Genomic DNA, 25130 nt, shown 5'->3' with positions numbered 1-25130 from the left:
AGATGGTTCTGCACTCACGTAAACAATCGGTTCAATTTCTCATTAAGAAAAACAAACTGAGCCGGGCTCGGTGGCTCAGCCTGTAATCCCGTGCCTTTGGGAGCCCGCGGGTTCGAGACCCGCCTGGGCAGCGAGACCTCATCTCTACAATAAATCAAAAAATCAGCCGGGCGTGGAAGCGCATGCCTGTAATTCCAGCTACTTGGAAGGCTGAGGTGGAAGGATCGCCGGGGCCCAGCAGGTCGAGGCTGCGGTGGCCGGAAGCGGCCACTGCACTCCAGTCTGCGTGACAGAGTGAGACTCCAACTCAAAAAAAAAAAAAAAGAAAAAGAAAAACAAACTGGAACCAAGTAGTGTGTGTGTGGGGGTGTGTGTATGGATATATATATGGTATATGTACCACTTATAATTAAAACACACAGGGAATACAGAGAGAAATCCCTCACACAGAGGTGAGTCCTGGTCACAACCGTACATAGCCAATGCAGACTCGGGAAAGCCACAAGAGGCACAGTATGAAAAAGCAGGAGGAAGGGAGCCACAGGGGTCCAGCTGGGTAGGAAGGTGGTACACTTCCTCGAGGCACTGGTCATTTATACCCGATGAGGAATGTTGCAGTGGGATCTGAGGGAGTAAGCCCAGATGTCAACCCAGGGAGCCCACACCCAGGGAGGGAGACAGGGAAGCTACACAGGCAGACCACAGGCAGTAGGGACGGCTGCTCGCTTGCGTCCTCACCATCATAGAAGAAATGCACTCCATCAGGAAGGGGTTCATACGGGGGGGCAAAATATGGGCCCCTGTGCTCCAGCTGTCTCCACTTCACTCCGTCTTTGTGCTTCTCCTCTTCCCACCTAAAGAGACCAAGACATGAACGCGTCACTCTTGTGGGCACTGACAACACAGGCCAGGCCCAGTTAAGTCTTTTCCGCTTTCTCCCACATTGCTTCCTCCCTGTGGCTCCTCACAGGTGGACACTGTGGCCTCCACTGTATAGGGGAGGAAAACAAGGCCTAAAGAACAAGGCGAGAGGCAGATAGGTAGTCATCCTGCTGGGGCATGCCATCCAGCTGAGATGTGAACCTGTCAGATCTCAGACCGCCACATCTGTGTACAACACCTCCCTACCTGAACTGGGCAGGTGTGCTGCTGAATCGCCAACTCAAGTGACCTCGGCTGAGTAGGAAAGGGCTAAGGAATACTCCTCTCCAAAACTCAAGGGCCTCACCAGTTGGGTCCCTTCAGAAATAGCCTAGAATCCTCCACAATTTTTCCACTGGACCATTCCATTTTAAATAAAAGGTCTGGCTGACTACTGGAGAGCCCCCACCTCTAAAGGAGCTGAGTTGAGAGGGGAGACAGGCAGTGCAGGCCATGAGGAGGTGGCACCACAGCAGGGCACATGACTGCTGCCCCAGAGAGAAATGGGGCAAGGATGGGGAGACTGAGTGCAGGGAGAGCTGGTCCAGGGGCAGGAAGTCTAAGGGGCTTTTCAGGAAAGGGCTCTTTGTTGGGTATGGGGGATGACTTGTAAGGCACCAACACAATGCACCCCCATTTGGCTCCCTACCAAGGTCCCTCTATCCCAGTTTGTCCCCAGATCTTCTTATCTCCAGGGCATCCTTTCTCAGGCAAGCCCAGTTCTGGACACAAAGAGTTATGGTCCAGTGTGGCAGCTTCAGCCCATCCTAATTCCATGTGAGTCATCATTTATTCATCTGGGCTTCAGAGGTCTCCCAAGTCTCCCAATGGTCTGCCCTGAGCCAGCACTACACTAGGTCCTGGGGACACACAGATAACCAAGGAAACCCAGGAAGGACAAGCTGACTTCAGATACTGAGATGTACCTAAGAGAAGATTTTTTTTAAAAAGGGACGAGGCTTGGCTGGTGGGGGGGTAGACAGAACTCTCAACAGGGCTGAGAGAAGAGCAAGTCCAGCACATGGGATGGCAAATACAAAGGCCTCAGTGGGAGAGGCTTTGGTGGGGGCGGGGGTTGGAACATACCAACAGGTGAGTGGCAGACCAGTAGAGGAGGCAGGAGAGCACAACGAACACTCCTCCTGAGGCCTGCCCGAGCCCCCCCACAGCCCAAAGACAAAAAGACTAGACTTCCCAGATCACACACCAGGGTTTGCCAGAGCCAGGAGACCCACACTCAACCCTTGGTCAGGCAGCTCCATGGTGGGCTTGGTCGACTGGGATGAGTATCCTAAAAGCATCAGGAAGTCTCTGAAGAGTTTGAAAAGGGAAGGATGCATCTATTTCTACAGAGAAGGGGACTAGGCAGAGTTAGAAGGAGCAGGGGGAGTGAGATTTGGACAGAGCTGATAAACTGAGAAGCTGAGCTGATTCTAGGGTGGAATCAAGAGGCTCTGGTGACTGAATGCATGATGTGTATAGGTGGTGAGGGAAATAGGGAGGGGGAAGGGAGGGGAGGGAAGAGCCCTGAGCTACAGGACATATATCAGGTTTATCCTGAAGCAGGATACTGTAGGGGGAGGGTCATATGAATAAAAGGCAGGAGGGAGCAGGAGAGCAAGAAAAGCCTCTGCTGATTCTGGGGAGGAGGTTTTCATCTGTCACGTGAGAACATCCCCACCTATCTTACAGGTTTGAGGACATTTAATAACTCTGATTGCCCTATTCCAGAATGTCTAGAACAGGGCTGATGGTAGGACATACCACTAAGTACTACAAAGAATGCAAACTAAGACAAAGCTTTCTTATAGAATTGATGGAAGATGAGTCTGTTTCAGGTATGAGAAATGTAAAACTGACAGTAACTCTGACTGCCTAATTCTTCACTAAAGTCTCCTGGGTAGTCACACCATCATTCCATTTCACAGATGAGACCATAGAGGTCAAGATCAATTTGCTGGTCAGCAGGCAAGCAAGGTTGTAGAGCTGGGTTTGTGATCCAGCCTGTTGAGGCATTCAGTAAAGCACTGCACATCAGAATGACAATTTTTTGTTCCTTCAGAGGCCTCCAGCACCAAGAAGTATCATCAGAAGCAAGCTGCTTTCAAAGGGAATTCTTGCTCCAAATCTACTCATCGACAACTGGGCAACTGCAATGCAACAGTTCTTTTGGAAAGCACCTGCCTGTGCACTACCAAGAGATGTGCCCCAGCAAAGGGGCCTGCAGCCAGCCCCAGATCCATACGCAGGCCAGAGCTCTCTCCTACCAGGATGTGCTCCACCCACTTGGGCTCTCTTGGGTCCTGAGCTGGGGATGGGGCAAGCAGAGTATTTCTGCAGCATGGACTTGGGCGACTGTCTGACCCCTTGGCTATAAATGGATGTGCGATAGTACATGGACAGCCCACAAGAGACACCATACTGTAAGTACTAAGTTAGCGACAATCGATAAATGGAGAGAACAGGCAGCAGGAACTCCTACAGGACTGCCATATGCAGGAGATGAGGCTGTAAACCCTCCCACTCTTTGGAAACATACAGTATTTCATGTGCAGAGTCCCAGTCCTGTGCAGCTAACCCAGTCCCAGTACATGCCAGCAGGACCTCCCTTTTGTGTTTCCCAGGAAGGCACTTGGGACCACCAATGGCTACTGTGGCTACTGTATCCAGGTGACACATGCCCAAAGATGCAGACAGATGACAGTAAATGCCCTGTATTCATGCAGAGCTGGTCCTGGAAATAACCCAGGAACCTGAGAACCCAGACTCCAGGAAAGAGTACGTCTCAGAAGACCACACATAGCAACATAAGCTTTTTCTAAATACTACAGTGTCAGGCCCAGGCACAGTCACATGATGATGAAACACACCAAACCCAAAAAAAGGTGGGCGGGTAAGTACCTGGGGTAGAGGCACAGGTGAGGTCAGGGTGGAGCTTGTACACCCTGGGCTAGAAGCTGGTTCAAGGGATAGGGAAGGTCATTAATTACACAGCTGCACTTGTCCCCTAAGATCACCTGGCCTGACTTTGGGAGGGGAGTGGAACTGAAAAAGCCTAAGGCCTTCCCACCGGGCCTGGCAGCCACCTTCTGAATCTAACCCGGCCTGGCCCACAGCTCAGGGCCCCTACCGCCGACTCACCCGGCCACCTTACCCGGCTCCGCTGCCCTTCTGTGTACTGCGTGGGCCCAGGGAGCCCCGGGAGGCTGGGCGGCAGGAGGAGTCCCCTAACAGCACGCGCACTGCCTGGAGCCGCAGCAGTTGAAACGCAAGCATCAGCCATGCGCACAAGCCTCGCGGACATTCAGAGTCAGGAGACAACGCGCTGGGTCCCGCCCCTAGACCCGCCCTTGAGGGCCCCACCCCCTAGACCCGCCCCCGAGCACAAACTCCGCCCCCAGTAGGCGGCTAACGGTGCCTGACTGCTGAGCAGAGGCCGGAGGTCTGGCCTGGCCACACCAAGCATCCCTAGTGACGCAAAGACTGGGTGGCCCCTGGCCTTCTGTACGCAGCAGAGCCATGTCCAATCCTGCTGGCCGCCCCTTGGTTTCCCTGCACTCGTGGTCAGCGACCCCCAACGCTGGGGACAGGGACCTAGATCCACATCCAGTCCAGGGCTTACCTCTTTGGCCCAAGGCTGCCCATTAGGATGCCCCCCGCTGGTCACATAACCAGTCCAGTGGGCTCCTGCCCAGGACCTGCACACAGCAAGTGCTCACCATTGCACTGATCTCTCCCCAGAGCCTACCAGGGCAGGGGCACCTGGCAGGTCCTTCCTAAGTACATGCTCCTTTGCAAACCTCTGGAGAAGGACACCTAATACTATGGGAGGGCCCTACCTCACCAAGTACAACTGAAGCAGCAGCACATGCCAAATACCAGTACTTTCAGGAGGACACAGAAGGAGGACACAGAAACACCTGCTATCCAGCCCAATGCAGTCCCCAAAAGAGGAGGGGCCTCTGGCAAAGACCACTAGAACTCCTACAAAATCATCACTGCCCCTCACCCAAGAAGACCAAAGACCACTGGCAACTGGAGCCTCCTTCCCCACACTCAAGGACCCCACAGTGACCCCACAAGAGTCTGACCCAGCATCCTCACTGGGCAGCATGGTCAAAGCTGCAAAACCTCTAGATTAGCACTTGGCATCTGGCCCTCAACCAGCAGCAGGCCACACTGCTCAACCTCTTGTAATTGTGCAGCCTTGATCTTTGACTGCAAAATGCAGAAACCAGGACAGCAGGAAGTAGATGAACTCACACACATCCTCACCTTCGATGTGACTGCCTGGTGGAAATGCAGTAGAGACAAACAGGGAGGGAGCCTGGGACAGCATACCCTCAGTGACCCTACCACTGATATCCAACTAACTCAGTTTCCACTGATATCTAGCGACTGGAAGCCGTGAGCAGAGGCCATGGGCTGCACTTGCCGGCTCTCAGGTCCCAAGTGGATCTTGCAGGTGTCCCATCATTTCAGAAAGAGCAACTCGGTGCTGATGATGGACACATACCAGGACGGCAGTAGCTAACTCTCTGGGCAGCCCATCTCCTACCAGCTGTTGCTGGTAGGAGGTATTATTTCACACAATATTTTCCACAAACCATAAAGAAAGTTCTAGCACAACCCTGCTGTTCCTTCAACAGAATCCTGAGGCCAGTGTGTTTTCCAATTCAGATTCCTCGGGTTTTGTGAAAGGAATAAAAACCCTAAGATCACTCAACAGATCTGACAAATCCACCACTCTTTCACAACAACCAACCAAACCAAACAAAAAACCCACTCAAGAGAGTAGGAATAGAAGAAAACTTCCTCAAACTGATAAAAGACATCTACAAAAACTCCACAGGTAACCTAATATGCAATGGTGGCTGAATGTTTCCCAATTAGATCAGGAGCAAGACAAGGATGTTCACTCTCACCACTGCTATTCAACACTGTAGTGGAGGTTCTAACCAGGGCAAACAGGCAAGTAAATGAAATAAAAGGCATTCAGATTAGAAAGAAAGATATATAATACCTCTTTTTGCAGGTGGCATGATACTGCATACAAAAATTTTTTTTAAATACACAAAAACTATTAGAGTTCATAGATGAATTCAGCAGTTGCAGGGTACAAGATCAATATACAAGTTGTATTTCAAATCAGTAGCAGTGAGCAAACAAAAGGAAATTAAGTAAACAATTCAATTTACAATGGCATCATAAAAAATAAAATACCAAGCAATACATTTAATAAAAGAAGCACAAAATCTGTACTCTGAAAACTGCAAAACATTGTTGAAAGATGTTAAAGACAGCCTAAATAAATGAACAATCATCCCGTGTTCATATATTGGAAGATTTCATACGGGTGAGACAGCAGTACTCCCCAAATTGATCTAAAAATTCAACACAATCCCACCAAAATCTCAGCTGACTTTTGTGCAGAAATTGACAATCTGATCCTAAAATGTACGAGGAAATAAAAGGGACCCAGAATGGCCAAAATAATCTTGAAAAAGAAGAACAAATTGGAGGATTCACACTTCCCCATTTCAAAACTTAATATAAAGCTCTATAGTAATCAAAACAGTGTGGCATTGGCATAAAGATAAACATACAGATCTATGCAGTTGAATAAGAGTTCAGAAGTAATCCACACATCTATGGCCAACTGATTTCAACAAGGTCACTCAATGGGGAAAGAATAGTCTTTCAACAAGCGATGCTGGGCTATCCACATGCAAAGAACAAAGTTAGACCTCTTTCTCATATCACACATAAATGTCAACCCAAAATGAATCAAAGATCTAAATGTAAGAGCTAAAACTATAAAACTCTTGAGGAAAAAAAAACAGGTATAAGTCCTTATGACCTTGAATCAGAGAAAATTTTTAATTACACAAAAAGCACAGGCAACCAAAAATAATACAGATAAACTGGCCTCATAAAAATAAAAAATGTCACCCAGGCTCGGTGGCTCAGCCTGTAATCCCGCGCTTTGGGAGGCTGAGGTGAGTGGACTGCCTGAGCCCGCAGGTTCGGGACCTGCCTGGGCAACTTGGCGAGACCTCATCTCTACAACAAATCAAAAAAATTAGCTGGGTGTGGTAGCGCGCCCTGTGCTTCCAGCTACTTAGAAGGCTGAGGCGGAAGGATCGCTGGAGCCCAGCAGGTCGAGGCTGCAGTGGCTGGGAGTGGCCACTGCACTCCAGTCTGGGCGACAGAGTGAGACTCCAACTCAAAAAAGAAAAACAAAAATAAAATAAAATAAAATAAAAAATGTCTCCACTTCAAAGGACACCATCAAGAAATCAAAATGGCAGCCCACAGAAAGGAAGAAAATGTTTCCAAATCACATCTGTAAGGGCTTGTGAGTACAACATGCAAAAAACTCTTGCAACAATTTAAAAAAATTTTAAATGAGTAAACAATTTAAATAAACATTCTGTAAAACATACCAAGTTCAATATACAGTCAAAATATGATATGCTTAAATAAAAATCATTGATGAAACTAAAAAAAATAGACATTTCTCCAAAGATATACAAATGGCCAATAATCCCATAAAAAGATGCTCAACATTATTAGCCATCACAGAAATGTAAGTGAAACCCACAATGACATCACTTCACACCTGAATAGCTGCAGTCAAAATGGTAGGGAAGGGGTAGGAGGCAAACTGATGGCTGGGGCACTACTGGGGCAGTCACGTGGACCAGGAAGGGTTTCTATGAACTGTCTACTGACAGGGGTTTGTGGCCTCCTCCCCTTTGCCCTCTTCCTCCCCAGACCACTGGGGTTGTGCAGAGAAGGGGGACATGGGCTTTACATTCTCCTCCTACTCAACAGCAAGTCCTTGCAGCAGGCAGGAGGACTCCCATTTTGCATAAAAGAAATCAGGCTTAGAAAATTTAAGTCGTGTTCCCAGAATCAAACAGCTGCTGCATGTGGAAACTAATACCCCATAATGACCCTTGTGACCCCAGAGCCCACAGCTCCAGGGCTGTGCAGGGACTGTTGACAGGGTGTGAGGCAGTGCCACCCAGCAGATAAGGGAAGCAGGCCACCAGCGCAGTTTACACTATCCAGAAGCCGCACTGCAAAAAAGAGAGGTGAATTGAATTTTCATAATATACTTAATTTCAACCAATTATTTCAAACAAAATATTATCACTTCAACAAAATACATTGAGACAGTTCACATCTTTTTTCTCATACTAGGTGTGTGTATCACACCTACAGCATGCCTCCACTGGGATAGCTATACAACTCATAGCTGCATTTGGGACAGAGCAGGGGTGAGTGACAGCTACAATTATAGTGTGGCCAGAGTCCAATGTCTGTCCCCTACTACCTGTGGCTGTGTGACCCTGGGCAAGTTAGTTAACTCTCTGTACCTCAGTTTCCTCATCTGAAAAATGGAGAAACTAGTACCTAGCTCACAATAGACTGACTAAAAGCAATCCCAGACACAATGAACACTTCCTAACTGCTGTCACTAGTACCCCAGAACATCTACAAGCAAGAATGCATTCTGGATTGCACTCCAGCCTCCTTTGCAGCCCACAGTGGGAGGGCAGTGGCTGGAGCTGTGTCTACACACCATTCTTACCCTCCATCCACTGGAAGAAAGCAGCCCAGCAGTCACCCAGTTGCCCAGGGAGAGAGGGAGAAGAGACTGGGTGAGGGTGAGGATGAGGATGAGGATGAGGGTGGGGGTGGGGTGGGGGTGGAGGTGGGAGAGAGAGGGATGTACCATTTCCACCTGTTGGCTTCTTCCTTCTTCTCCTGCTCTTTCTTGTTCTTCTGTGGTTTAGGTGCCTCCTGGCCATTTTTCTTTTCTTTCCCTCTGGACACCCCAGCATCAACTGGCTGCTCCTCCTTCAGCTTCTTTCTGTTTCTGGCCTGCTTCATACTACCCTGAGCTTTCTCTTCTTGGGGCTTCACTGGTGCCCCTCTCTCCTGGTCACCCTTTGCTGAATGGCACTGCCCTGCTGCTGGTTCTGCTGCTGTGCCCAGCTCACTCCCACACTGTGCTTCTCTCTCTTTCATCTGGTCATCTTCCTGGAGGTCTTTATCTTCTAATTTTTGTTTCTTTGGTTTTCGAGCCCTTTCTACCCCAGCTTTCTCTGCCTTCCATTTTTCTCTTTTGGAAACCAAAGTCTCTGATTTGGACTTGCTATTGTGTGTCTCCTCTCTCACCTTTTTGCTACAACCTGATTTTTCATTTTCTTCTTTCTTGATCTTTTTAACCCACATTTCTTTTCCCTTCCTGTCCTTAGTTTGGGCATGTTTTCTTCCCAATAACTCTTCTTCTTCCTTGTCACCATCTCCTAGCCTTGTTCCCCCTGCTGGGGTTAGCGCTGCACTCCTCCATTGCCCTTCCTCCTCATCACGCTCTGCCCCTTTCTCTTGGGGGTGACTCTGTTCATCCTTCTCCTTTCCAGCACATTCCTCTCTGGCTCCTGCCGTGGTCCCCCTTTTCTTATGCCGCTGCTTCCTGCAGCTAAGGTCCCCGTGTACACTCTTCCCCTCCCTGCAGCCCTCCTCTGGCATCTCTGCCTCTGTGCATCTCCCCATACATTGCTCCTGAAGCCCTTCCTTCCATTTATCTTCACACTGTTTTTCTTTGTTTTTTTTCTGTTTGCATTTACTTTTCGCACAGCCCTTGCCATGGCCAGTGTCTATGAGCTTGCAGCCATCGTCTCCAAGGGCTCCCTTCCTGCCAGGCACTGCCTGCAGGGCTGTCTCCTTCACTCTCTTCTCCTGGATCTCAGCTTGCAGCCTGTCAGAGCCCCCCTCACGCCCACTGAGGGCCATCTTCATCTCATCTGCAGAACCTCTGTGTGGCCTCAGGACCTTGCCCAGAACAGAGAGAACACACCATGAGTGAAGCCACACATGCCACAAACAGAGCCTCCCCAGACATCCCAGAGGAGGAAGAAAGGTTCACCCCTCCACACCCAAAGTGACTGCACCACCAAAGGACACACATATCAGGGCCCTGTGGTTCTAAATGCCTCCAAATGAACTTCAGAAAATGGCCTCCTGATTTCAGCCCTGTAGCCTCTGTCAAGAGAAGTAAGCGAGGGCAGTGAACAAAGGGGTTGGCTTTGGGCTGCTTCCAGCTCTGGGCAGGGGCAGGCCATGCCATCATTGTCTATTCAATCCAGGAACAAACCATGAAGTGAAGGACACTGGGAGAGAATGCTATGCTAACGCCACTGTGCCATCCAGGCAATGTTGACTTATTTCACAATAAAACCCTATTAGAAAATCAGATACTAGGTTCAATCATTGTCTTTTTATATTTGCAAGAATATGCATTCACCAAATGCGAGTGCCTATAAAGCTGCTCCTCAGAATCTTAAATTTAAGATACCTACCTGGCCTTTTTTCTTGCGCGGGTTTTCACAGTTATTAGTCTTCACTGACTTGGTGATCTGTGCAAATCTAGAATATAAATTTAAACATAAATACATAAATTTTATGCTTATTTAAAGAACCTCTCATTTTAAAATGGGAAAAGAGTTAAAACAATTTCACAGAAGCCTCCCATCTTTTTAATGGCCCCTTTTCTCTTTTTAAAAAAAGTATGTTTTGCAAGTATGACAGCAAATCTACAAGCAGGGGTATGAATAAGCCTCTGACTTTAACGGTAACACCAGCACATGGGTGAAAGCACTCACTCAAGGTCAGTTGCTATGAACCCATCTCTCAGGCACCTCCCAGCCACAGGAAACCTTCTAGAGTAACAGAAAGACCGGAGGTAAAGGACAGCTCTTAGTCATCCTCCAGGCCCATCTTTGTGTCCACCATCATCAATACAACAGCAGTTTGGAAATCACCGGCTTAGAAACATTGTCCTTCAAAAGTAACTTTTAAAGTAGTTGTAAGTGTAGGAAAATGTATTTAGAAGCAAAACCCACACTAAACAGAAAGAACAATCAGCCTCATGTTAGGTGGAGCCTATTGGGTGGGACAGGAGGTTATGGGGGAGCCAGGCCTCCCGGTCCAAATGTGCCCACTCATCAGATGACTGACCACCTACCACTGTCCTCAGACATCCTTCCTCAAAGCTCACACTAATGACTGCTCTCACTCCATCATCTGAATATCAGTAAAATAGTATGTCTTGCAAAGAAAAACCAGTGAAATTTCTGAAAATAATATGAAAGCCTCAATGGGGAAAGAAACCTGGGCTAGCAGAGGCAGGTGAAAAGTGGTCCCACTGCAGTAGAATTGGAAAGCAGAATCAGTGGATGGATTCGATAGGAATCCAAGCAGGGCAGTGCTCACAGAAGTTACCAAGATCTGTGCCTGAGACAATGGAAGCAGTCATTTGACTGAACCGAGAGGACTGGAGACAGAAAGGCAGCAAAGATTCAAGTTTCTTTCTGGATGCACTGACTGGAGAGGCCTAGAGGACCCTGTGGGGAGATCTGTCTGAGGAAGGAGGAGGAAAGGACCACCAGAGGGACAGGCTAGGAACCTGTCAGTAAGAGTTCAGGCTGCTTCAGCAGACCCAACAACACTACCACCCACTGGCCAAGAGCAACTGGTCCCCAAGGCCACCATGACTAATTCAACTCCCAAACTCAGAGGGGCAAGAGCAAAAGCTCCCTCACCTCTCGGCCATTCCTTTATTTGGCAAGAATCTACAGGCGCTCCCTGTCTGTCCACCCTCCCATGCAGCACCTATTCTCCAGTTACAGGGACAGCTGATAGTTACAGAAACACTCTGAAGCTGCCCTTAGTAATCCCTGTGGTAGGTATGGGGTTGATGGGTAAGAGGCGCAGATTCTGTCACATCAACAAGTCAGGCTACATGTTGTCCATAAATGCAAAGCTCACTGCCTGAGGATAATTCACTGATATGATGGTTCAAGGAAATTAAACACAATGGAAGGGGGGAGAAACCTAAGTTGACAACGAGGTGGATGAAAATGAACAAGGGCAGGACAGGAGATACAGTAGATGAGTATCAAGGGAGAGAGCAGACAGTTGCTTGGTTAAAAGAAAACAGGATGCGAGGTATAAAAGAAATCCACCCATCACCTAAAAACTGGTTTGATACACACATATGATTTCATCACAGCAAAAAATAATTATCACAAGTTTCATTCTGAAACAATGAAAGTTTAAATTTTTGAGAAATAGAAGTAACTCATTCCCTACCTTGTCCCAATTCAATCACGCTATTCTGGCACAACCTGGGATAGCACAGGGACTTGAAAAAAGAGTAACCTTAGAAGATTCCCTACAGACAGACCCTGATTCCTGAACAAAACACAGATGCAAGACCATGCTTTAGTTACAAGCCAGTCCTTTTCTAGGGGCCTTTCCTCACTGAACAGAACCGCATGTTGAGAAGCATAGCCCATATGTCCGCTTGCTGCCAAGGTCAACCCTAGGCCCAATGTGGCAGACCTCTGCAAGAGGTATGACCACAGGGCATCCCTGGTGGGGCCTAAAAGGATCCCTCAAAGGTCTGACCTGGACAGTGGGCACAGGAGCCCAACAACACCAGCCCAAGGTGTCAGCAGGTCTCTGGAGGACACAGTTATGAACTCTACAGTAACAGAGAGAACCAGGCTGGCCCCTCCAGTTCCTGCAGCGGTGCGTGCTCACTGGGAGGCATCACACACACTCCACATGGAGCAGAGCCTCTCAGGAGGTCCTCAGGCTACAATCCTGCACTTTTGGCTTGCACATCAGCAGAATGTTTTTCTCTGTTTTAAATTAAAATACAGATAAGGTTTGCATTAATTTGAGTAGTAAAGTTTATTGCCAACTCAAAGCTTTCATAAAATATGTAAGAACATGTTATATAGCACGAGAACACAGAGAAGAAGTGAAGTAATTTACACTTAAAGTACTTTGATAAAGTCAGTCATCAGTAAAACGGCAAGATACAACTCATCAGACACTTTTTCTAAATTCAGGTCCCATGAAGTATTTATTATTAGCACTGCTTTTCAAACAAACCATAATTAACAATCCATTTGTTATTTCAGTACGCAAGTTGATGTTTAAAGACTACCACTGGGCCGGGTTCGGTGGCTCAGCCTGTAATCCCATGCCTTGGGAGACCAAGGTGAGTGGACTGCCTGAGCCCGCAGGTTCAAGACCAGCCTGGCCAACCTGGCGAGACCTCATCTCTACAATAAATCAAAAAATTAGCCAGGTGTGGTAGCATGTGCCTGTAGTTCCAGCTACTCAGTAGGCTGAGGTGGGAGGATCTGAGTCCACCAGGTCGAGGTTGCAGTGGCCATGAGCATGCCACTGCATTTCAGTCTGGGTGACAGAGTAAGACTCTGACTCAAAAATAAATAAAGAAATAAAGAATACCACTAAACAATGGAGGCAGAATCTGGAAGAGGTTTGATTTTGCCCATCAGCACATTAACAGGAAACACCCACAGAAAGTTTAGGAGTAGAGGAGGGGATGTAGGGATATGGGGCATGGACATGTCTGTGTTCCAAGAGTGATGATGACTTTGCAAAGGGACACTTATGCCAAAACTTATCCAATTATCAGTGTAGATGATTGTGATTTGTCATATGTAAGCAATACTTTTGTAAAGTTCATTTCTTAAAAAGTGCTCCCATGCAACTTCAGAACTTTAGAAGAACTGGAAAGTGCTTCTGGCTCTTAGCTGAGCATTTGCTTCAGCTCCAGAAGAGTCCTGAAGCCAATGCCAGTCCTCCTCAAGTTCAAGAGTGAGGAGGAAACAGTAATTCACTAAATATGAGATTGTTCCAAACTCCTAACAGGAAATGCAAGAACAGAAAGCCCAGATGGGTTATCTTCATGGGACTATATAAGAGAGTAATTTTACCACCCTATCAATTGGATATTAAAACACTGGGAACTTGGTTCTTGGATCAGGCAGTGCCCCTCAAATTTACTTTCCCTTCCCAAGATCCCGTGAATTATTTTTTAAAAAAGATGTATTCTGAATAAACAAGCAGGGCATGGTAGCTCACACCTGTAATCCCAACACCCTGGGAGGCCAAGGTAGTAGGATCATTTGAGCGTGCCACTGCATCCAGAGTTCAGAACCAACCTGGACAACATAGCAAGACTCTATCTCTATTTTTAAAAAATAAAAAAGAAACAAAGCAGCACCAGAAAAGAAGAAAGGACGCTGTGCTAGCTGTGGTGGCATACCTGTAGTCTCAGCTACTCGGGAGGCTAAGGTGGGAGTATCAGCCTGGGCAACACAGCAAGACTCCCAGCTCTTTAAAAAAAAGAAGACAATGACAAGAAAAGAAAGGGGGTGTATCTTAGCCTGTTTTCCGCTGCTATATCAAATACCACAGACTGAGTAATTTATAAAGAACAGAAATTTATTTGGCAAGTCCAAAATCAAAAGGCTGCATCTGACCAGGGCCTTCCTCCTGCATTATCACATGGCAGAAGACAAGAAAACATGCAAGATAGAGAGGAAATCAGGCCAAACTCATCCTTTTTATTAGAAACCACTCCAGAGATAATGACATTAATCCATTCATGAGGGTAGAGCCCTCACTGCCTAATCACTTTCACTACCTCTCAAAGTATAAAGTTTTTAATATTAATACTAAGTAGTATTAGTATTAAGTATTACAATGGCAATTACATTTCAACTTGAAATTTGGAGGGGACATTCAAACCACAGCAGGCTGTCAGTGGGCCAGAAGTGTTGAAACATTCCAGGAAGTTTACAAAGCATGAAAGAGACTGACAGAACCACCCCCAGCCTAGGAAGGCTGTGCCAGGCCATGGCCTCAAGTACTCTGGCTGGCCAGGCCTTAGAGCTTGAGGTGCACAAGTGTGAGGATGGGTGTCCGGCACTTAGCAGGCTACTTCACAGCTCAACTGCCGCAGCCAGAAATCTCCTGACACCGAGGAAAAATATCTGCCCATGGAGGTACACAGGAGACTTGGGGGTCTGGCCCATAGCAGCCTTGTAGGCCTGAGAGAACCCCCACCTAAGGATTCCTTCTGTGCTAGTGGTGGGGTTCCTGGAGTTGGGAAGTCTTGGCACTCCCAAGCCCTACCATGATGCAGAAACAGCAGTCAGCCCTCCCATTCAGAGGAATGTCCACCAGGAGGCCCAGGTACACCCCACCTAGAGACATTCCCACCAGTTCCCTGCTCCTAAGCCCCTCAGTCATTGTCATGAACAGTGAGCAGCAGATGTGTGAGAAAATCACAAGAAGAAGAAACTGTCCAGAGGACAGCAGGGGGGGCTGGGGACGGGGGAGACCACTCAAGGGGCAACAAAAGAACTTAAAAAAAACTCTGAATCACGGCCTTAAGATATCCCAGGATCACATGCCCCTAGCCATAGCTTCAGCTCAGGTCACCATGGTGATTCCCACGGCCCTCTCATCTCACACTCACCCAGCAGTCATCCAGCCCTCTCTTACAGGCCCAGCTGTGGGGGACTGCAGGAGTGTGGGAGGCAGGAGGGTCCTAAGACAGTGAGGACCCTCACACAGTATCACTCTTGCAATCATCAGCAGAAGGGAAGCTATCCAGGGAGGCTTGATCTAGCCACGTGAGCCCCTCCAAAGGAGTTTCTTTCACTTGGTAACAGAGAGTGCATCAGAGATTGGATTTGGGTGCTCTTGCTGGTTATGAGGATGAGGGGCCATGTGGAAGGGAATGGAGAGTGGACCCTGGCTGACAGCCAGCAAGAAATCAGTCCTTGGTTTCAGGGCTTCAGAGACTAATGACAACCCCAAGGAGACTAATGCCTCCAGATAAGAGCCTAGCCTGGATGACATACCCCAACTTTGGCCCTGAGCTGAGAACCCTGCTGAGCTCACTCAGGCATCTGCCCTACAGTACTGTGAGCTAACCACCAGGTGTTGTTTAAGCAATCAGCACAGAACACTCATGAACTGGGTGAGAGGGCAGAGCCATCTCCAGGGCTCTGAGCACCAAGATCACCTGAGAAGCAGATTCTCGATGCCTTGACACAAAACTATCCAAAAGAAATCAACTAGTTGGGGCCAGGAACCTCTACTGCTTAACATTTTATTATGGAAAACAAGTACATATAAAAGTAGAGAGAACAGTATGTGGCAATTCATTATATGAACTGGGTTATTCTTATAATGCCTAACTAAATCAGAGTCAAGGGATGGGGAAAAGCACTCAGGCACACAGCATCTGCTCTGAGAACTTTCCACAAGCCCAGCTGCTGAAACAGCACACTGCAACCCTAAGACAAGTTGTACTTAACAGGTGCTGAAAATACCTGCCCTTCTACCTTCTACCTGCCCTTCTGCCCAGTTCTACCTTCTTCCCTCACTCACCTATGAGAGCTTGTTGGCTCCCCAAAACTTCTCTAGTGCTAATAAGAAGTTTGCTAGTCTTTCAAAGCAATCGGTAACATTTCTCTTTCTAACAAAACTCCTAACCTTCTCTGTTCTTCAGACATACTGAAGACCACCTCATCTTGTATGTATGTCCCGAACTGCAGTTCTGTTTTCCCAAATAAAATGTTTTGTTTAGAGACTCATTTGACTTTGGCAAGTATTGGCAAATAAATTCCCATGAACTCCTCAGACCAATTCAAAACTTGCCAGCTCACGACCAGTCGCCTTCACTGAGCACCCACTCACCTCTCTCCCCCACAGGACTATTCCAAAGTAGTTCCCAGACACCATTTCATCCACAAACATTTCAATATTCTCTCCAAAATATTAAAACTCTTTTTTTAAAGAACACAACCACTATACACTATCACACTTTAAAAAACAAACACAATCTTTAACATCATCCGGTATCCAAGGGAGTACTCATCTCTCTCTAATTGTCTCATCATTTTGTAAATCTTTATGAAAATCAGAATCCACACAAAGCCCAAAGCATTTAGATACACTTTTTGGTTCTCTTTTTATTTATAATAATCTACTTTTATTTAAAATTTTTTATAAAAACGTATCAGTTTTAAAATTGTCAAGCATGTGCAAAAGTAGAATGAGAAATAATCCCCATTAACAAAGATTCTCTCCTTGACCAAAATTGAGTCAGGCTTCTCTTTCTGACCAGGTCCTGAACTTGGGCTCTGTCCATGACCCATTTAGTTCAGTTTCAACAAGAAACAGGGATAGTTTAGTGAAAATCCCCCACCTCTGGTATGTGAAGTCCCTCAATATCTGATCAAATTCCTTCTCCCTCACCCTTTATAGCTTTTTACTCTGGCCTGCCTTCAGCAAGAATCATGGTGAGTCAAGTCAAAAAGAATCTCCCTACCCTTAATGCTTCCTCTTAGTAATTTTCTATCCACTGATCCTCATTCTGCTTCTTGGTTACAAATCCCCATATATCCTTGTTGTGGGTGGAGTTGAGCTCAATGTCTTCTGCCTATTGCACAACTCCCACTACAGTGGTCCCGCTTGGATAAAGGCTATCTTACCATTTTTAACAAGTGTCATAAACAATTTTTATTTTATTTATTTATTTTTGTGAGAAAGCAGGATTTTTTTAGAGGACGGAGAAGCTGCCACAGTGGGAGGGGACCTGAAGGGGTTGCCAAACAATTTTTCTTTAATACCATGCATCTATCACACTCTTGAGTCTCTCTTAACTCACAAGAAGCATCTGTATTTAAAAAATTTAAAGGTAACTCTCAAGAAAAAGGAATAAAGAGAACTTTCTTAACCTGATAAAAGACATCAAAAATCCCACAGCTAACTTCATACACAATGATGAAAGACTAGATTTTTCTCAATGAGATCAGTAATAAGATGAAGATGTCCACTCTCACAACTGCTATTCAATTTTGTACCAGAGGTTCTACCAGAGCAAACAGGCAAATAAATGAAATAAAAGCCATCCAGTTTAGAAAGAAAGACATAAATTATCTCTATTTGTAGGTGGCATAATCTTCTATACAGAAAATCCAAAAAATACACAAAAACTATTAGAGTTAATAGATGAATTCAGCACAGTTGCAGGGTACAAGATCAATACACAAACATCAGTTGAATTGCTAATTAGTAGAAGTGAGCAAACTGAAGAAGAAATTAAGAAAACAATTCTACTTACTATGACATCAAAAAAAATACATATATATGTGTGTATATATATATATGTATATATATATAATACACACACACACACACACACACACACACACACACACACACACACACCAGTTGAGCGCGGGGGGCTCAGCCTGTAATCTCAGCACTTTGGGAGATCAAGACAATAGGACTGCCAAACTAACTGAGCACGGTGGCGTGCGTCTGTAGTTCCAGCTACTTCCAACTGAGGTGGAAGAATCATCTGAGCCCAGCAGGTCAAGGCTGCAGTGGCTGTGAGCATGCCGTTGCAACTCAGCGTGGGTGACAACAGTGAGATTCCAACTCAAAAAAAAAAAAATGCTAAGTAATAAGTTTAACAAAAGAAGCACAAAACCTATACTCTGAAAACTGTAAAACATTGCTGAAAGACGTTAAAGACAGCCTAAACAAATGTGTGATCATCTCGTGTTCATATATTGGAAGATTTCATATGGGTAAGACACCAGCACTCCCCAAATTGATCCAAAAATTCAACACAATTCCACCAAAATCCCAGGTGGCTTTTGTGCAGAAATTGACAACTTGATCCTAAAATTCACAAGGAAATACAAGGGATCCAGAATGGCCAAAATAATCTTGAAAAAAAAGAACAAAGTTAGAGAATTTGCACTTTCCCATTTCAAAACTTACTACAAGCTCTGTAGTAATCAAAACAGTGGGGTACTGGCGTAAGGAGAGACATACAGATCTATGCAGTCGATTGAGAGTCCTGAAGTAAACCCACACATCTACGGCCAGTTAATTCTGACAAGGATACCAGGCCACTCAATGAGGAAAGGACAGTCTTTTCAACAAGTGGTGCTGGGCTATCCACATGCAAGAAACAATGTTAGACCTTTTTCTCACATCACACACAAGCATTAACTCAAAATGGATCAAAGACCTAAATGTAAGAGCTAAAACTGTGAAACTCTTGAGGAAAAAAAACACAGGTGTAAATTTTTATGAGAAAGAGAGACAAAATGAAAAAATGCAACCCACAGAAAGCAAGTCAATTTTCAAGTCGTATCTGTCAAGGGTTATATCCAGAATATACAAAACACTCTTACAACTCAAGACAAATAGCCAAATTAAAAATAGGCACAGAATCTAAACAGAGTTCTTCAAAGAAGACATACAAAATGGCCAATAAACACATGAATAGATGCTCCATATCACTAATCATTAGGGAAATGCAATCAAATTCACAATGAGATACAACTCCATGCCCACCAGGATGGCTATAATAAAAAAGATAGAAACTAACAAGTGTTGGAAAAGATGTGTGATAATTGGATTCCGTGTACAATGCTGTTGGGAAAGGAAAATGGTAAAGCCACTTTAGAAAACAGTTTTTTGGTTCTTTAGTAAGTCAAACGTAGAATTACCACGTGGCCCAGAAATTCCACTCAGCTATATACCAGATAGAATTGCCAACAGGTATTCAAACAAATACTTGTACACAGATATTCATAGCAGCACTATTCACAACAGACAAAAGGTGGCAATAACCCAAAGGTCCATCAACAGACGAATGGATAAACAAAAGGTGGCATATACATACAATAGAATATTTTCAGTCATATAAAGGAATGAGGCCAGGCTGGGTGGCTCAGCCTGTAATCCCAGCACTTTGGGAGGCCGAGGTGAGCAAATTGCCTGACGAAATTCAAGACCAGCCTGGGCAAATTGGTGAGACCTCCTCTCGACAATAAATAAAAAATTAGCCATGCGTGGTAGCACGCACTGATAGTTCTGGCTAATTGGAAGGCTGAGGAGGAAGGATCGTTGGAGCCCAATAGGTTGACGATGGGGTGGCCATGAGCATGTCACCTCACTCCAGCCTGGGTGACGGAGTGAGACTCCAACTCAAAAAAAAAAAAAAAGGGAATGAAGTAATAACACATGGTACAGTGCAAATGGATCTTAAAAACATTCTAAGTGAAAGAAGTCAGACACAAAAGGACAAATATTATATGATTCTGCTTATATGAACAGGCAAAATCCATAGAAATAGAAAGCAGGTTTGTGGTTGATAGAAGCTGGGGAAGAAAGTATGAAAGTTGAAAACTTCAGATGAATTAAATTTAACAGCATTCAACTGAGCAAAGAATGATTCAAGAAGCAGGTAGTTCCCAGAATCAGAATAGGTTCAGAGCAACTTGGGACTGCCACATGGCAGGATAACATTTATGGACAGAAAAAGGAAAGTGACCTGCAGAAAACAGTGAGGTATACAAACAGTCTTTGTCTTTGGTTTAACTCAGTCTGTGACTGGCTAAGAGGTGGCTACTTGTTACAAGAGTAAGTTACAGTCTTTTACAAATTGAGTCAGGTAACAGTTCACTGTGAAAGGAGAGACCCTTAGGTGAACTTAAAATATGTAAGGAGGCAGCTTCAGGAGTAACTGCTTAAAAGATAAGAGGTTTCCTTTTGGAGTGGTGAAAAAGTTCTGGAACTAGAAAGCGGTGACGGTTGCACAAGATAGTGAATATACTTTAGTGCCACCGAATTGTACATTTTTAAAAGGTTAAAATGAGGAATTTGATGTTATGTAAATTTTATCAAAAAAAACTTTTAAAAACACATAATGCTGACATTTTCCATGACAGAAAAGAGTTGGGACAGAATATCAGGCTCTGAGACCAATCTGCTTCTGCCTACACCACAGAGGCTTCAAATGGTTGGCCCATGAGCTGAATCTGGGCCACAGACATTTTTGTTTGGCCAGCCAAGCATTAAGTAAAATTGCAACAACATTTAACAGTGGGGATATTTTGCTGTAAGAAAATTCCAATTTCTAGGCCAGGCGCAGTGGCTCAATCCTGTAATCCCAGTACTTTGGGAGGCCAAGGCAAGAGAACTGCCTGAGTCCAGGGGTTTGAGACCAGAATGGGTAACTTGAGATCTCGCCTGTAGTTCCAGCTACTTGGAAGGCTAAAGCGGAAGGATCGCCTGAGCCCAGCAGGTTGAGGCTGCGGTGGCCATGAACGTGCCACTGGACTCCAGCCTGGGCGACAGAGTGAAACTCCAACTCAAAAAAAAAAAAATCCAATTTCTGCTTTCATTTGAACAAATTCACCAACTTGGAAGGTGGGGGCCTGTGTACCCATGTCCCTACCTAGAAATGAACATACAGATTATAACATGGCCATAGCTGGGGACAGCAGTGTGTTGAAGTAGTAAATGACAGACATAAAAAGGAACGGCCCATCTCCTCACCAGGAGAGATTACAGAAAATTAGTAAACACAATCTGACATGACTCAGACAAAACATCAAATAAAACAACTCCTGTGTTCCAAGGCCAGGTGCTTAGTTCATGAATAGAAATCTTACTTAAAACAACACAGTTCAAACTAACTGATCCTAACTTGGATTCCATTAATCACAAACGAAGACTCTCTCCATGAACTGATACACAAATCCTGCCATCAAGCCATGGATGCCTTTATAGAATCACATTTTTCAAAAGCAAAACCTAATACAGTTTTTCCATGAGACTTTTTCTTTGTTCTGCTGGACAAAGGGAGCTATTTACACAATCATCTGATACAAGAAAACAGCAAAAAAGAGAGAGCAAAGGTTAAAAAAAAAGTGAGTGACAACTGTACACCTAATGCCTTTTCAACCATTTTTGGTTCTATTTCTTGAGAAAGATGGTGATGTGGTTACATTGATTGTTACCAAGTTTACAATTATTTCTGATGAGATCATTTATCTAATACAAAAACAAGCAAACAATGCATGAGAGATCCCCCAGGACGTTCACATTACACCTGGGCTCTCACACCAATGTGCAAGAGCTGGATTCCAGCACACCCTGACAGCAGTTCCCATTACCAACCTGTTTCACAATCCTATGGATTCTTACCATCTGCTCAAGTGAAAGCAAAGACTGGAATAAAAACAGGGGGGGGGGCTTCAAATTCCATCACCAAGGCCAGACTTTCAGGACAAAAAGTGATCTCACTTATCCCCTCCCCTCACTCCCCACATTTCCTCACTATCCCCATTTCACCTCACTCTACAAAGGATAGTGGTAAAGAGAACAAACCTTACCTGGTAGTAAGAGTACTCTGTCCTGGATTTTCTTTTGAAACAGAGAATTTATTTTCTTCTTTCAAGCAATGCTACAAATCACAAGATAACAGAGAGTTATACTCAAAGCATATCTACGTCACAATCAACAGCTAGATTTTCTATGAAAACACTAAGACCAACACCAGTGTGCCCCGTATGTGGTCACCGAAAAGACCAACAAATGTTTACATCAGGAGCAGACCAAACCCAGGCCACCTTGGTCCCCCAGCTAGAGGATTCCTATTCTACTACAATTCAACCCAATGAGTGACAGCAGCCTCATCAAAGGATTCCAAGTACCAAATAACTAAAACACTCCTAGGACTGAACAGGAGTACTCATCCCATCCTCATGCACAACACAGAAGCAGCAAGCAGTAGGCAAACCTGACTTTTCTGAAATATGAAATAAATGTCCCTTACAAGAACACAAAGTACATTTTTAACTTATCAAAATAAATTATCAAAAAGGCCTTTTATACTCATGAAAAATTCATTAAAAAGGTCCATGAGTTTTAAAAAACTGAACACAACATGAGGACTGTGAATTTTAAAGTGAAACTTTAACAGTAAAAAAAAAAAAAAAAAAAGACTCAGACCTGGTCTTCGCATCTTCCCTGATTTTTTTGGTTTGGCTCCTTCATTTTCTGTTTCTTTGAGTTTTCTAGCTTTATCTGCTCAGTATTCTCTCTTTTCCTTTAATCAAAGAAATATGTTAATGTAACTCCAAAGGGAGAAACTGCAAAGCCAATGTCAAAATGATGTCTTTGACAGGAGGAAACATAAACTGTACAGGAAAGTGATAACATCACCTCCTCTCTTCTCCTTTCTGATACCAGACTCCCAGCTCAGACACCACCTGTGCTGTGTTACACAAGACACACAGAGATATTCCAATCCCATTCTCCACTGGTGTAGTGATGAGGCCAAATTAGACCAAACTGTTACAAAAGCTGAGCCAGTAGGCAAAGCACCCCCATTAACCAAAATCACAATTCACAAACAAGCAGAAGCCACTTCTTCCCAGAAGTATTGTTACCTTTCAAGAGCAACCTTATCCTTCACTGAGAACTGCTTCCGATTTAGCCCCTGACCATCTCCCATTGCCTCTTCTTTATCTGTGACTGTATATCCACAACTGTAAGAAAATACATAGGCTAGGAAGCATAACAAAGGCCCTCAGGGCAAGCAGTAGGACAGTTCTATAAAGGGTATGAGCTTGGATTCATGCAACAGGAACATTCTATGGCTCCAGTGCCTGTGGCTGATGGTCCCACTGGCTGAGTCTACATAAAAAAACAGTAACAGCTAACTCACATCAACTCACTATTAAGAGAACAGAAAAGGCACTCTGTCCACATATAATTAGTCTCTCTAGGAAGAATTTCATTCAGTAAACTGGTCTTGAGCATTTTTCTGGGTTTTATATGCCACCGCATTTATATTTTTAAGTATCACAGTTAAGTACAGTAGTATGTGTTTTATTGTTGTTTGTTTTGAGTTGGAGTCTCACTGTCGCCCAGGCTGGAGTGTGGTGGCATGCTCATGGCTATCACAGCCTCGACCTGCTGGGCTCAGGTAATCCATCCGCCTCAGCCTTCCAAGTAACTGAAACCACATGTGTGCACCACCATGCCTGGCTAATTTTTAAATTTCTTGTAGAAACGAGGTCTCACCAAAGCTGGCCTCGAAACCCTGGGCTCAAGCAATCTTCTCACCTCTGCCTCCTAAAATGCTGGAATTACAAGCATGACCCACCGTGCCAGCTAAGTACAGTATTTTGAAAAATGGACCATTTGCCGGTTTTAGCCGAGCACTTACGGCTTTAGAGGCATCAGACTAAAAGAAATAGAGCTGTAAAGTGCAGGTGTCACAAGGTGATTCAAGAGAAGGGAAGTAGATCACGATGTCAGGAAATTAAGAGGACAGAGAAAAGACCAGCTCATGTGGCACATGACTCAGTTCCTAAGGTCAAAACCAAGCAGGAAGCCTTTCAGCAGAAAGAAAGGCCCAGGGTCAGGCGGTGCATGGTGGCACACGCCTGTTAATCCCAGCACTTTGGGAAGCCAAAGCAGGGGGATTGCCTGAGCCTAGGAGTTCGAGGTCAGCCTGGGCAACATAGTGTGATAACCCCCATCTCCACCAAAAACAAAAACAAAAAAATGGTCAGGAATGGCAGCACGTGCCTGTATCTCAGCCACTGGGGACTCTGAGTGGAGAGGCTCACTTAAGCCCAGAAGTTCGAGGCTGCAGTGAGCCGTGACTGTGCCACTGTACTCCAGCCTTGGGGACAGAGTGAGATCCGACCCTCTTCCACCCTCTCAAAAAAGAATAAAAAAGAAAAGCCCAGGGCCAAGCGCACCCAAAGCGGTCACCCCGGGGTGGGGACAGAGGGGAATTTCCATTTATGAGGGCTGTTCCCAGGCCCTCCTCCCAGGTGGCCGGAGCGGTGCACTGGCCAGCAGCAGGGCCCAGGCAGGCGGCTCGGAAGGCCACGGAAAGGGTTGCAGAAGAGTGCGAGCACCAGCGGAAAGGAGCAAGCGAGGGGTGGGGGCACACGGAAGAGAGCCTCGTCACCAAGAGTGCCCCCACTCCGGCCCCTGCGCCCTCAGGCCAAGTCTCACCTCCTCTGTAGCTCTTCCAGGGCCCTGCGGGCCACCTTGCAAGAAGCCTCACTTGGTCAGGCAGGAGACAGCAGGAGCCTATGCCTACACCGACACGCAGACGACGATCAGCCGCTGCTGCTCCAGACCGAGTCTGCGCAAGCGACGCCAGGAAACGCTGGGAAATCCCGTGAGACATCGCGCGCAGCCGCCGCTACCACGTGCGGCACTTCGACGCTGCCGCGGGCACCGCCACGCATGCGTGCAGGCGCCCACGCCGTTCGCGAGGGAGACGCCTACGTTGCAGGTCAGGCGCCGGGCGGGTTATGTGCCCCGCAGAGCCGTTTGGTTTGGTTAGCCACCCAGGAGATGCAGGCAAGAGGGCCTGGAGAGAACAGGAGGGTTGGGGATGTCGCCGCAGGGCTTGATGGGCCGCGGCAGGGCCACCGTACCTCCAAGTGCGGCCGGGG

At 45.9% G+C, this 25130-nt stretch overlaps 1 protein-coding gene across 2 annotated transcripts in view; it reads right to left on the bottom strand.

The window, feature by feature from the left end:
* Positions 1-24699, bottom strand: part of TOP1MT (topoisomerase (DNA) I, mitochondrial) — a 46640-nt gene extending 21941 nt beyond the window's left edge. The window contains exons 1-2 of one of the 2 annotated variants that reach the window (XM_021709278.1): positions 24682-24699; positions 739-854 (exon numbers count right to left, since the gene is read on the bottom strand). Coding sequence is in view for 1 of the 2 variants with exons in the window: in XM_008051366.2 (XP_008049557.1) it covers positions 739-854; positions 4076-4197 (238 nt within the window). In the remaining variant the exon portion in view is untranslated. Of the gene's footprint in view, positions 1-738; positions 855-4075; positions 4198-24681 lie in introns of those variants that run through there. The other variant, XM_008051366.2, reaches the window with a different exon arrangement.
* Between the last annotated feature and the right edge of the window lie 431 nt (positions 24700-25130).

The sequence above is a fragment of the Carlito syrichta genome, unplaced genomic scaffold, assembly GCF_000164805.1.
Source record: "Carlito syrichta isolate Samal-C Ts95f unplaced genomic scaffold, Tarsius_syrichta-2.0.1 Scaffold170277, whole genome shotgun sequence".
Lineage (NCBI taxonomy): Eukaryota > Metazoa > Chordata > Mammalia > Primates > Tarsiidae > Carlito > Carlito syrichta.
Note: the sequence above shows the minus strand (reverse complement) of the source record. Positions and strands in the feature narration are given on the sequence as shown.